This window comes from Camarhynchus parvulus, chromosome 2 (genome assembly GCF_901933205.1).
Source record: "Camarhynchus parvulus chromosome 2, STF_HiC, whole genome shotgun sequence".
Classification (NCBI taxonomy): domain Eukaryota; kingdom Metazoa; phylum Chordata; class Aves; order Passeriformes; family Thraupidae; genus Camarhynchus; species Camarhynchus parvulus.
Genome location: NC_044572.1, coordinates 43370552 through 43385081, shown reverse-complemented (window position 1 = coordinate 43385081; position 14530 = coordinate 43370552). Strand labels below are relative to the sequence as shown.

Here is a 14530-nt window from a genome sequence, read left to right as displayed (position 1 = left end):
GTAATTTGTGCCTTTTAGAAACTGGAAGACAAATCTGTTAGCCTGCACCTGATAAAAACCCCAGGACAGATTTCTTGGGCTAAAAGACTTACATATAGATCATGTTTTAAATGTACACCCTTGAGATGCATTAAGTTTATTTTGATCCTGCCTTGAAGACAGAATGGGAGAAAGGGAGAACAAGAGAAATGGAGGGAATGTGTGAGTGAGTAGGTCTGAGCCATTTACAAGAGCAGTGCTGTACAGAAGTAAAGGATATAAAAGAGACACTGTGTACTGCAGCACAAAAAGTGCCTAAGTACAGAACAGAATCGAGCTGTGCACCGGCATGTGCATGATCACCTGGCCTAGAGCTTTCTCTAAGCTTTCTTCATGTGCTGGGCCTTTTTTAAGTCCTGTTAGGGCAGCAGTTGCCAAATATTTCTGTTCTTGAGTCTGGGCTTGTGACTGATATTTACAAGAGCATGTAGTGACAGAACAAAGGGTAATGGCTTCAAACTAAAAGAGGACAACTTTAGACTAGATATTAGAAAAACATTCTTTACTGTGAGAGTGGTGAGACACAGGAACAGGTTGCCTGGAGAAGCTAAGGTTACCCCATCCCTGGAAGTGTTCAAGGACAGGTTGGATGGAGCTCTGAGCAACCTGGTCTTGTGGAACGTGTCCCTGCTTCATCATCTGTTCAGCCTAGATGATCTTTAAGGTCCTTTCCAATCCAAACCATTCTATGATTCTGTGATTCCACTGTTGTTTCCAGAACCATGATAGTATTTAGGGTCCCAGTCCTAAAATGGGGAATTGCTATGTTTGAATTTCCATACCCACCTAATCGTAAAGGTGGGTTAAGGTCCGATAAAGTGGCTCACTCTATTCCCAGTGCTGTTTCTGATCTAAAAGGCCCTACTGAATAAGTTCCTTCATTCTATACCTAAGCTTCCCCCTTTCTTTCTGAAAAAACAATTTATAGTATGAGTGTTCAAGTCGAAATTTTCTCCCTGCATGTTTTGTTTTATTTGTGGCAGGACAAGATGATTGGAACACTTTGAGTTTATACCACTGTATACACATAAATATTATTAATGTTTAGTGTGTTGGTATTGCTTATGCAGAGTGACCAAATCCTATGATTTGTTAATTTTTTCTATTAATGCATTATAAATTTCTTATAAATTACTCCAGCTGCCCAACAATTAATAAAGGATCCAAGTAAAGGCCACTCTTCACCATTACTATGTCATAGCTCATGCTCCCAGTTCAGTGGGCTTTGGAGATTTGGGAGAGAAATTACAAGCTTACCAAATTGCTTGCTGTCCACTAGAGAATGAGAAAACCTCTCTTTGGGGCTCTGTTTGAAGAGTATGAAAATGGATATATTCCTGCCTTGCTCTCCTCAGGGACCCCTTTACTCTGCAGAGAAGAAATTAGTAGCTGAGGAGCTTGGAATGGAAAATTCTGTATAGTCAATATAAAGGTTCTTTTCTCTCTAAAAAGGTCCATGAGTGAGTTACCAGAAACACTTTTATACTTTTTAACTTAAAAGGTTAAGCAGCTTTGGACTATTAACCAATGACATAATTTTTCACTTCTTGTGCAACACCTTCAGCAATACTTCATCCTGCTGATCCTGACGGACGGCGTCATCACAGACATGGCTGACACCAGAGAGGCCATCGTCCACGCCTCCCACCTCCCCATGTCTGTCATCATCGTCGGCGTGGGCAACGCTGATTTCAGTGACATGCAGATGCTGGACGGCGATGACGGCATCCTGAGGTCTCCCAAGGGCGAGCCTGTGCTTCGAGACATTGTCCAGTTTGTGCCATTTAGGAACTTCAAACATGTAAGCTGGTTTTTCATCCTTGCCACAGAAGGGTGCATGGGTATAGTGAATGATTCGTGAGGCTGGGCTTAACTCTGCATATGCGTGAAGTGTTGAGTAAGTCTGTGGCATTATTGTGTCAGAAATAGTGAAAAAAAAAAGGAATCAGAATGTGCTCCATTAGTGAGCTGGTGAGGATGGGAAAGGAAGAGATGAGGCACAATCCCTGTGCTTTTCGTGGTGTCAGTCCTTGCTTCCACTTTCTCCCTGATTTAATTTGGTTACTTTCCCTGCCTGTTTTTTCATGGTGTCTGTTTCCCATTTTCTTTTGCATCTATTCTATTAGGACTACTGTATTCTGCCTTCCATTCCTTCATTTCCACAGGTAGATGAAATGGGTTTGAATTTGTTCTCACAGTGTTCACTAGGAGGCTTTTTCTTTATTGAGGTTCGGTTCCTGAGTTCTCAAATGCAGGGCAATCTACCCACAGCATCCTGGTTACCTCCAAACCCTTTCCCAAATTCTGTACAAGAACACAGACAAGAAAGTGGCATTACTGAGAGCTTCCCTCTGCCCTCAGCTAGCTCTTCCTGACTGAGGCCAGTGTGGTGTAGAAGACACTCTGTAGGAAAGAAAGGAACAGAACCAGCATTAAATTGCCAAATCTAAAGTAAAGCTTTGGTCATGAATTTTCTTCTCCATCACCTGCCCTACACTGTACCATCTGTTCCAGGGACTTTTCAGCAGCAGGGTAGGCACAGCATTCACCAGCAGAAGAAGCTTTCCCACACCCAGAGGGGTTTTTCAGAGCCCTTTTCCTCCAAATGAAGACATGCATTATGTTCCTCTGAAATGCGGATCCCATCCCTTCCCTTCCCTTTTTCCATCATTCTTCTTTCCTCGCACTTCTCTTACATTTATTTGGTTCTCAAGGCTGGTTTCCTTGCTCTGTCTAGGAAGGATATCCTCAGTATTCAATTTGAGAATTTCTTTACCTCACAGTACAACTGACTCATTCTCCTCATGAGATTGCTCTTTTCAATCTGCTCCCATACACTAGAGATCCTTAGATTTGGATATGTCACAGCCAAGTTCTCAACTCTGGGCTGGTTTTGATCTGCATATGGGTTCACACTGCTTACATTTCTTTTTAAATTTAGCTTCTCTTTCAGTTTGTCTGGGATTTTTGTCACCACATGAGCTTTTTTTTCTGTTTGCTACTTCCAAAATACCTTCATTTTTCTCTTTGCAAGGGTTGTTCTTTTTTTCTGATTTCAAAATGCAGTTTTGCAATATTTGCTTTAGATCTAGACACACTTCTTACTTTCACAAACTCTATTGAGGAGCAAGAGAAACAAACTTGTTCTTTATTTCCCTTCTAGCTTTATGCAAGCCATGGATGCACACAGGAGGGAAAACTCACCTTATGCTATTAGTTTGGTGCCACCATGCCACATAGCTGCAGACTGACTACTGAGTTGTTGACAAACACATTTCTGTGCTGACAGGGGCACACAGCCACCTACCTGCTGAATCAAAGTATGAGCACAACCACCTCAGAGCTTGTGATTCCTTCAGCACATAATCACAAGTGTGTAGTGCTGCACTGTAGTCATTGGAAAAGTGTCCAGAGCTGAGTAATTTATGGGCTAGCGGGAGAGCTACTTTTAATTAGGTGAAAACATGTTTCTGCAAGGAACTGGCAAAGCCAGATACATTTGTTATTTTTAGTTTCACTTTTTTTTTTTTTTAATGAAGCTAAAATCATCCTGGATTTAATGGATTAATGCTGACAGTTGCAGTTCTGGGCTCTAAATATATTGTGCCCCTGATGTTAACTCGTGACTGAATCTGTGGCATTGTTATTGCCAGCACTGGTCAAATGACAAGCATATATTCTTTTTAGCTGATTTAGATTAACTTCCCTGGTATTGGGAGAGGAAAGCAATCTTTATGTATTCTTCCTGTTAAATAGTGATATTTTTCTCCCTCTTTCAGTAGCAAAGATAATATAGGTATAGAGATAGATTTGTACTTGCTCTATCAGAAAAGTTAATATATCTCATGCAACCTGATATTTAGTCTGTTTATTGTGATCTTTCAGCTTTTCAACAAATGTCAGTGTAATGGATGAGTGCTCATAAAAATAGTCACTTCTGGTTGAATTTCTTTATTGTCATATCCCAAATAATCTCTCTCTTTCAACAAAGTGACATTCACATCTTCCTTGCTTATTTAGCACTAACAAAAGACCATATATCAGCTAGTGAAATAATTTTTCATAGGAGAAATGAGTGTGATGTTTTGATTCAAATTTATTTTTCCCCACAGAGGAAATGCAGATTTAACACATTTGGGAGATTTTTGTCAGATCAGTTCTGACCGAACACAAGAATTTACATACATCAGCATATTAGTTTTGACAGCTTTAAGCAAAATACATGTTTAGGTAAAAATCCCATTCCTTTTGTCAATGTACCTTGTATTAATTTATTAAGTAGAAAAAAAAGCTGAAAAATCTTTTTAGAAAGATTAAAAATCAAATTGTGTAAGGATTATAGGTTTTTCTGATAAATCAAGTATTTATTTATTCCTAAATCCATATTCTATCTGTTAATGACAAAAGGAGAGAAGAAAATGTTCTGCGTGAGCATTTATTTTTTTGTTTTGCTGGAAGAGTAAACCAAAATTCCCTTGAAGTCAACCCAAGCAATATTTTTTTTTTTTTTTTTTTTTTTTTCTTTACTTCTATTCTCAGGTCAGCTTGGAACTCAAAATCTCATATCTATCCAAAGACATCAAAAATAATCTGTGCAAAACCTTCCCCTTTGAGAAAATGGAAAGGGGGGAGAAAGAAGTTGTAAAAATAACCTGTACAAGAAATCCCTTTTATTTTATAAGCTTGACTTCAGAGAAGATTCTGAGCTTGCACATCACTAACACAGGCATTTAACACATTTCAATTAGTTATTCACATACCTAAAATCTTATACCCACATCAATGTTTTACTAGCTTAAGACTCAGTGCAGACAGCAGGTTCTGTTATAAGGGTGTCATCTCCTATGTGATACAGCGCAGCAGAAGTACTTCAGTAAAACATTTAAGCTCTTCCTTTGTCTCTCTTTAAGGAGTATCTTTGAAGCCATCAAAATAATAATAGCAACTGTAGTGACTCTTGGCAAATCCTGTAGTTGTAGAAGCTTGATAAAATCAAGGTAACCATTAACACTTAAAACACATCCCATTGTATAGTGGGCGACATATGCCATTTGCTAAAGGGGAACATAACAAACAAAGGAAACATATTTTCTCTGAATCCAAGTGACTTTTTTCTCTGTAATCACCACCCCAGTAATGTGAGTGTCCTTCACCTGAAACTGTAAAACAGCAATGCTCCATCACTGAAACGCGGTTGAAGAGAATCACCTGCCTCAATGCATTCACAGTCATATTTTAAGAAATGAAATTTTCTGCCTTTGGGATGTATGATATATTTACTGGGCACAAATCTGATGCCACAGGTAGATTGCATTCCATTCTGCATTGCATTTAATCACAAAGGTTAACAGCTGTGTGTTAATAACATACGTCCCAAAGGAGTGTGGAAAGCACAGCTGATAATCACTGCAAGGAGCATTGTTTTGCACTATGCATTGTAGTTAAAGGTTAAGCATTGTGAAGCTATAGGACTGAATCAACAGTCATTTGTAATACACACCAATTATGGAATCACAGGGGATTATTTTCCTGCTGCTGACTGATCTGACTGTTGTGTATCAGCTATCAATTAATAACTATTCATCTGAGGTGCTTATTGCTAGAATGCTCTTCAAGCAGTGGAGAAAATGTTACAGTAAAATATTAATTTAATATCCCATCTGTGGTAAAGACCCAGCAAAGGCAATCTTTTCACAACATTGATGAACTGGGTCTGTGTTTTAGCTTAGAAGTTACTGAGTGTAATTCTCACTGATGAAAATGCTGCTTTGCACCATCTGATCCACAAATGAGAGTGCTTTACTGCCACAAAAAGTATGTAAGGCACAGGTGGTCCAAATCATCAGAGAGGAAACCAACCCCAAGCCCATTTTTGGGATGTTCCCTGCTAGGAAGAGCCCCAGGACCAAGAGACATCACTGGCATGATGAAACTCAGTAAAGCAACAGTTGCCCATGCTCACACTGAAGTATGGGTCAAGCCAGCTACCCCAGGGCAATCCTGTATGGGGCACATATTGCCTGTAAGCCTGTGGGCACAGTAAATGTTTTTGCCTAAACCTCAATTAAAGGCTTTTCAGTTGAGAGCTCCTGAAGTGGCAGTGATTCAGCTGTGCATCTGAGCCCTGATAGAGCCTGTTCTGAAGGGCTGACCCTTCCTAGCTTCAGGAGGAATGGATGTGGCATCAGAAGAGGGAAGTGGCAGAGGGAGGATGATGCACAGTGGTGAGTGCTGTTGGTCCAAAGTTCAGAACATGTGAACTACACAGATCCAGAGAAGCTGAGGGCAATGCTCTTGCCCAGCATTTTTAAAGACGGAGCAGAGTGAAGTTTCCAGATTGCTACAGCTTGTGTGTGCAGCACTGGCTCAGCGCTCTTCCCCCACTCCCTGTTTTTACCTCTCTGTAGGGTTGTATTTTTGGTAAGATAGCACAGAGGCAGGCTAAGGTATGTACAGCTTTGACACACTGGGAAGGAGATTTAAAAAAACAGTAATTTTCAATAGCATTGTTGAAATCAGCCATTTGTGTGATTCCAAGGGATATCTTCTGATTATTTTAGTTGGAACTAGATGAACTTTAAGGTCCCTTCAAACCCAAATAATTTCATGATTCTATAAAACAGGTTTAGGCAAGAATAGGGCAACTCTGGAAAACTATGCATTTCCCTTTTCAGGATTAAAGTGAATGTATTCTGTTACTGTGGAACACCTTAAAACACTTGCTGCACTGACACATGCTCCTTGCTTTGCCAGTTTGTTCATGCAGAAATGTTCCAGGCTTTTTTGGCTGCACAAATATTTTGATATAAATGTCACAGCAGTTAATCTTATTTGTTACTAATCTCATATGTGAGTCAAAATACAACAATACAGGGAAGAAAAACCCCAACTGTTTCTGGTTTTGCCAGCATTCTTTGTATTTAATATTTGAAACTGGAATTTCTAATAGTCTGGGGTTTTCTTCACCCTTGGATTAGTGTGCCTACAAATAGATTACCATTTAAATTCTGTGTAAGCCAAATTTTAAGACTCTGTAAGGAGATGCCACCCCATGAAACAGAGTAGGTCAAAAAATAGTCAATGCAACTGCTTTGTGACATGGTAGTTTTGCAACTTGGCTGATAACACTACAGACAGTGAGGAGGAAAGTGTTCATTAATTTGGGAAAAAGTACTTGATGTGCAGAAGAAATGTGATCCAGCCACCAGCTGAGTTCCCATGCATCGTCTGAGATGCAGTCTGCACTCTCTGGAGATAAATACATCAATCTAAACCTCTCAAAATGACATTTAAGTGCTTGCATTTTTACTGCATTTTTTGGTGGGCTCAAAGGAAATGTGGCCAAGAAGGCTGGCTCCTGAGGACTTGGAACCAGCTCTACCCAAACACTTAGAAACAAGAAAATCCAAAACATGGGGCAAGAGGGTGCATGGGAGAATGAGTCCAGCTTTGTCACTGCTGACTTCAGGGGCTGAGGAATGTCCATGCAGCACACGCAGGCAATGGTTGCCCACAAAACATCCACAGGCTCCTCTGCTTAAAATGAAGTATTTCAGGATGTGAGGCAGTGACTCTGTGCGGCTGAGGGAGGGCAGGGTTCCTCACTGCACTGAGGGGGAGCCCTCCTCCCTGCCTGGGGTGAAAGCCAGTGGCCATCTCTATATTTGTCCCTACCTTTCAGGGCCATCAGCTCTTCGTCTGGTGGACCCCTGCCATTTCTACATTGCAGGAAGAGCTCTAAAGCCTCCACCAAGCCCAGGATTGAAGCTTTCTTGTAACCATGGTTTAGCTCCAATAAACACAAAGTATTTTTGATTGAATTAAAAACTTTCCCAAGACACCATGCCAGATTCTGATGAACAGAATGGTGATGAAGGTCTCCCTTTCACAATGTTGTCCATTCAAGTTCAGCTTGGAGCTCTGTGGGGTGCCTTGCTGAACACTGATGAATGAAGTCTTTGCAGCTTTTTATTGTGATATGGGGCTCTCCCAGAGTGCAGTGAAGGTCAGTTACCCTGAACCTAAAATAGTCCAAATGGACCTGACGTCACACAGAGCATTTTTGGCTTTAGTGTACTTTGAGGCAGCTACAGCTCCATACCCAAACTGACTCATAAAATGAGTTCCCAGCAACAGTGTGATTCACTTTAAGTCTTTTTCGCCTTCCATTTCTGTACCATACTTCCTCCCTTGATCTCATGGCACCAATGCCTGTAAAACTCATGGCACTTCTAGCAGAGAACCAGGTTAATGCTTGTGTTTTCTACCATTTCCTGCAGGCATCCCCAGCTGCTCTAGCAAAAAGCGTTTTGGCTGAAGTTCCAAACCAAGTCGTGGACTATTACAATGGCAAAGGGATAAAACCAAAATGTATGTCAGAGTACGAGTCTTCCAGGACACTAGCTCCATGAACCGGCCTGCACTCTTTTACAAAATTAAAAAAGAAAAACGCTACTGTCTACAACTACTGTATTTAAAAAAAAAATAGCACGTTTTGGTGATTTTTAACTAAAATACTTTTTTTTTTTGTGTGTAGCCAAAAGGCTTAAATCTGTTAAAGCGGTTGTATTGTTGAAACCTTTTTATGAGAAAAAAAATCCAGAAAAAAAAAGTGAACTCTTTACATTACAGCATGTTGCCTTGAAATAAAAAGTTATCTGTATCTGGTTTTTATACAGGTTTGTTGAAATTTTGCTAAATTTCTTATATTTACACTGTAAAGCATTTTGAAATATTTATTGAGAGTTGATAGCCAAAATGTCTTTGGTTTAATCTGCTATGAACTGAGAGATTTTTCAAAATGGCAGATGCATGAACTGTATTTTGCATGTTTAAAATAAAAACAACACAGTTTTGCAGTTGTCTTTATTTCTCTCTCTGCCACAAGGCTGCCTGCTTTCAACCTCCTTATTCCAAGGGAAGGGTAATAAAGTGTTTCAAGAGACACCTGACCTGAAGCATGGGCATTTCTAATGTTAGCACCTTATAATATGGACACTCAGACAAGCCCACTCAATCTGGGTAGTAGTAACTTTTCAAAAGCCTGACAACTCCAGCTGTTACAAAGTGTTCAGACCATAGCTGTAAAGAGATCTGGCTTGGAGAGCATGATCCATCAGGACTGCATGTCTTAAAACATGCCAACTTAATCCAAACAGTCTGGCTGGCTTTCAAACAGGATGTATTTTGGCTATCCAATTCTATAACCTCTTCTGTTTGGGAATTCTTCTTTTGTTTCATTTGTGTTTTTAAATCTCACGTGCAGTATCCAACTCTGTGTGGCACATTTTCCAAATGAAATTTTGCATGGCCTGATTTTGTGACAAGCAGTAATTTGTAACTTCATCCTCACACAGATCACCCATGTGTGTCAGAAGAACTGTTTTTTACCAAAAGAATATTGAAGCCACCTTTTTTTAAATAAAAGAGGACACACGCAAGAATAGAATGGTGGTGGATTGCACTTTCTATTGAAATATTTATGTATGTGAGTGAAGAAATTAGATCAGTATTTTCTGTGTTTGAAGGATGTGACTTATTAAAAACTAAGGAGAAAATTTGACAAAAAATAATCTTGGTGGGATTGCCCAAAAGGCACAACTTTGGATGAGTTGTACTCCCACTGAATTGAAAACATTCTTTTGCTAGTTCCTGAAGTAGCTGTTTGGGGCCAGTGCTGAAAATTTTGGAAACCTTCCCCTGTGAGCAAGGGGTTCTGGTTAAGAAATACATATTTTTAAATGAGTTTGCAGGTAACATAGTTGAGCTCCCTGATTCTCCATTAGAGGTAACTTCCATAGGATCAGCTTTGATTGATGATTTTGTACTCATAAATGAAGGCAGTGTGATAGCCAAAATGCATGGGGCTGCCTCCCCAGCACACTCACTTCTGCCCCATCTCTATCTGCAGTGCCATCATTCACACTTGCTTGTAAAGATTTCTTCAGCTGATCAGATACTGAGCAGCAGCCAGTATTACTTGGTCTTGGGTATAAATTGTCTGGAGATGTCCAAACTGATAGATCTCAAATCCACATTTCCATGTAATGGCTGACACTTCATTTGAGAGCTTACCCTGTCAGGCTGCACATCTCTCCCTCTGTGGGTGTATTTCATCTGGAAGCTGCTGTGATCTCCCTTTACGTGTCATAGACCATTCTGCCAATGACTCTTAATTCTTACATCCAACACCTCTAGTTTCTTACTCCCACTTCCCCCCTATTTTCTTTCCTTCCCTATTCTCAGGAGGAGCATTTTTGAGCTGTTAAAGCACAAGACTGAAAAATCAATGACTCCGTGTTCTTTCCTCCTCCAGTATCTCATTTTGTTTTCTTGCCCAAGATTTTTAAAAGTTCTGCACCTCATATTCCTCCTCTGTAAAATGAAGGTCACTGTCATGTATCATAAATATCTTGCAATAGTACTGGGGGGGACTTTAATACTTGAAAAGTGATTTCAGATCCTTCCTCAGAGGCATGGTGGTGCTCTCACCATGTAAAGAGTATTACATCACCCTGGGACCTGCATTAAGGGATGTCATGTACAGTTGAGAAGTTCAGCCTTTTCTTTATAATTTCCCAGACCGAATAAAAGAAAGCTTTCAGCAAGAAAAATTAGGAACCAGATAAATTGTCCTTCTGGTACATGTGATCTTTGACTAAACTAATTTTTCAAGTGTTTATGGGTTACATAGAATTGGGCAGTTACAGCTCTTCATTTCCAGAGGTGTTACAATGTAGCATCAAGTAAAATGCAGAGATCAACAGGCTATTGTATGCTGAGCTATATAAACCACCAGTCATTTTCATGTATGTACATGGTCCATATAAGTGTCTTTAGAACCCCAGCTGCTGCAGATCTTTCTGTTTACTTCATACAATCCAGATTATAAATGCTCTTACTTAAAAACAAATCATTATCAGTGGTTGATATAAGTCAGCAATTCTGTAGCAGCCCTCAAGTACTTGGAAAGATACCTTATGGTATTGAAAAATCAATTGGAAATCTCCTTCAGAATGTACAGATCTCAGCATGTAAGACAAACACGTAACAGTGTGGTGAGTTGGTGTAGGATGCACAGAAGACAAAACTGGCCATATGGTAAAGGCTTTCTAATGAGGCTTTGGATGTTATTTTCATTGCTCCAAGCTACTCTCTGCAATAAAAGACTGTGGACTTTGTGCAGGATAACCTCATTAAATATATGAATATATCTCTGAAATGGGATTTTTTTCTCCTGTTTTATCTACTTAGGGTTTTAGCAAGGCCATTCTGCCTTTAGGCTGAACTGCCATCAATTTCTCCTGAAGATTCTTTATGCAAATTTAAACTTCTACTGCCTTTTGATGGATCATTTTAAATTCTGAAAACTGCTTTAAAATAAATTACATCTTGTCCTTCTGTGATAACCAATGATCTAAAATATATTCTCTGCCAACTACAACCCTGCCTTCCTTTTCATCTCAAATCCAATTCAAAAACCAAAAAAGTCACAGAAAACTCCTATTAGCCCAAAATACATTAACATCTTTAATTCTTGAACCAGATACAGGGATGAGTTGCATTTTTAGTTTGTAGGGGAAACTAAGTCTGCAAGAGATTTGAAAAAAGCACTAATACACTGCTAAGTGCTTATTGCCCTAAGGTAAAACCTTTCCATACAAAGATTTTACCATGATGAACAATGTAGTGTTCTACTTTGTTTGTTTTTTTGGTTGGTTGGTAGGGGGTTTGTTTGTTTGTTTGGGGTTTTGTTGTTGTTGTTTGTGGGGTGTTTTTTGGGAAGGATGAGCTGGAAGATTCCTAGGACAAGTTTACACTTTTTGCATTTTTTTTTTCTTTTATTTACAGAAAGTGCTATTTTTGCCACAAGAAAAATAGAGTTTATAGCACCACCTGTCCTTAACACAGAGGTCTTATTTGGACCTGCAGTCCTGAGCTGAGGAGCTGCACTATACCAGAGATAATTTCAGCAATTAGAGAGCTGTATGAATGATAATTGTCAGCCCAGCTGCACGTTTGCTTGCAGCATTCACTGCAAACCATCAGCTGGCTGCACTCCCACCTTCTCTTTTTTGTTTTTTCCAATTTCTTTGCAAAGTTGGTGAGATCCTCCAAACTGATCAGGTGAAACCCAGGTGACCTCTCCTGTGAAGGCTGACAGTTCAAAAGTGGTGTTTCCACTTCCTGAAGTTCCAAGGACTACCCAAGGCAGCAGACTGGTGGGAAAGCTTTTTTGTAATGGGTGCTCTTCCTTTCCTCCAAAAAAAGCAGCAGCCATTTCCACTGCTGTGCAGAAAGCCTTTTACTGCTGTGTTCAGCAGGCACTTGAATTCTTGTCCCACTGATTAGAGCAGGCAGTTTGCCATCTGATTGCACTCAGAGCTGCAGCCACCTTGTTACACCCACTCCCCCTTACACGCACAAACCTGACGAGTTCATGCCTCTAGCACCATGACAAGCTGCATGCACCTAAAATAAAAACAACAACAAACAACAACAAGGTTGATTTTGCATCATGATAAAAAGGGGAAAAGTACAGAACTGAAACTCTTCTCTCAGAAATCTATGCCCCCATGTATTACTTCCATGTTACTGGTGCAGGAAATCCTGTGTCACCTCAGCTGTGCAGGATGCTACATGAGAAAAGCATCATGCTGTGGCAACAAGGCTCTCTAGGATCCAGGGAGCCCTCTTTTCTGGCTGGGAACATCTGCCATGTTACTTATCTTGCAATGTGCCTTGATTGCAGATCTCTAAAATGGGGGGAAATAGAATTTTGCTACTTCCTGGGGATTTTTGGTTGGGTTAGCATCACTGTAGGGTTGCCACAGTGCTCAGAAATTGGGACATAACACTTTTATCATAACACCTTTCTCCTCCTATAAAGGTCTCTGTCAGACCAGCAGCTAAGCTACCAATGGACCCCATTAGTAAACAAATCTGTATGAAATTTAGCAACATCCCTGATGCTGTTATTGATGCCAGGGAGAGAGCAAAAAGATGCAGTGATCACTGTGATAGCAGAGATGACTACCCAGCTTCAGAGAAGGGAATGTCAGTAGGACTGTAAACTTGGCAGATGCATTTCTGGACACACTATGTGGCTACTTCTTAAAAGGACAAGAAGTAAATTCAGGACAAGGAACACATGTGAAAGTTACTGGTAAATTTCTGAATCACAGTTTTGGGTGTGAACACCAAAATACCAGTTACAAGCCTCAAGTGCAACACCCCCACACACACATGCCAAAGTGGGGGAGAAGATGGAGTAGTGGGGTAAAGAGAAAAACAGATTCCAGTTGACCATGCTGACAGCTCATGTGTCTTTATAAAAAGGAATTTCTGCTGAAACCAGAAGGGAATCTTGGGTGCATACCTCTTTGCTATCCTAACTAGTGCACTCTTAGCTGTGCTGGGTCCCTGCCCAGAAAAGGGAAAAAAGGGTGAGTCAGTTCAGGATACTGATGAAAGCCAGACCACCCCAAAGCCAGGGTGTCACAAGCATCATCCCTGTGTCAGGCTGCCCAGAAGCCTCTGCCTGACCCACCCATTTTAATTTTACCAGGAACTTTCCCTGGCCACACTATTAAATACGCTTCCCATAAACGCTGCTGCTCAAATGCCATCACACGGCGCAGCCACAGGCTCGGAGCACACAGTCACAGAGGGATGGGATCATTCAGGGTAGGAAAGGCCCCTAAGATCATCGATTCCACCCATTATCCCAGCACTGCCAGGGCCATCACACCACCCCATCCTTAACCCTTAAGTGCCACATCTACGTGGTTTTGAGAACACTCCAGTGATGGTGATCCCACTTTCCCCGGGCAGCCTGTCCCAATGCTTAACCACCCTTTCCAAGAAGAAATTTTCCCCAATATCCGATCTAAACTGCCCCTGGCATGACTTGAGACCTTTTCCTCTCGCCCTGTCGCTCATTTCCATGGAAGCAAAGCCCTGAAGTGGTTAAGCCCCGCACCCCGAGACAGTTTGACACAGCAGGGCCGCTTCTTCCCAGACGCCACCACATCCCGAGGGCACCTGCTCAACACCTGCAGGAAGGTTTTGAGTCTATTGTCCCGCGACCCCGTGTGCCTAAGGGGTGCTTGGCAGCGATAAACCCCAGCAGCCACTGCCATTTTCCCGTTTTAGACACTCGTGTGTCTGAAATCCCAGGATTTCACTGCCTCGCGCCTGCAATGCAGGCAGAGGAGGGACGGCAGGAATGGAAGGGCTGCGGGGGAAAGGGGCCCGTGGCTATTTCTGCACGTCCCCGCCCCCGGGTGAGGTATTCCCCCCCAGTCAAAGTAGCTCCATCTGCCACGGGTGCTGCAACCCGCGCCAACGATTTTGGGGTGATTCTGGATTTTTTTTTTTGTCACTCTTGAGCTCGCCGCCCGCGGGGCGGAACTCTGTGTCCGGGGCAGCACGGAAGGTTTCCAGCGGCGGACGCGGCGGGGCCGGAAGGCGGCGGCGGCTCCGCCGGGGT

General features: G+C 41.4%; 1 protein-coding gene across 2 annotated transcripts in view; it reads left to right on the top strand.

Annotated features, from left to right (window-relative positions):
- The window catches only part of CPNE4 (copine 4), a 229223-nt gene extending 220699 nt beyond the window's left edge, over positions 1 to 8524 (top strand). For both annotated transcript variants that reach the window (XM_030943422.1, XM_030943421.1), the window contains 2 exons: positions 1604 to 1840; positions 8319 to 8524. In XM_030943422.1, coding sequence (XP_030799282.1) covers positions 1604 to 1840; positions 8319 to 8450 — 369 coding nt within the window. In that variant the 3' untranslated portion in view covers positions 8451 to 8524. The remainder of the gene's footprint in view (positions 1 to 1603; positions 1841 to 8318) is intronic.
- Positions 8525 to 14530: the final 6006 nt, after the last annotated feature.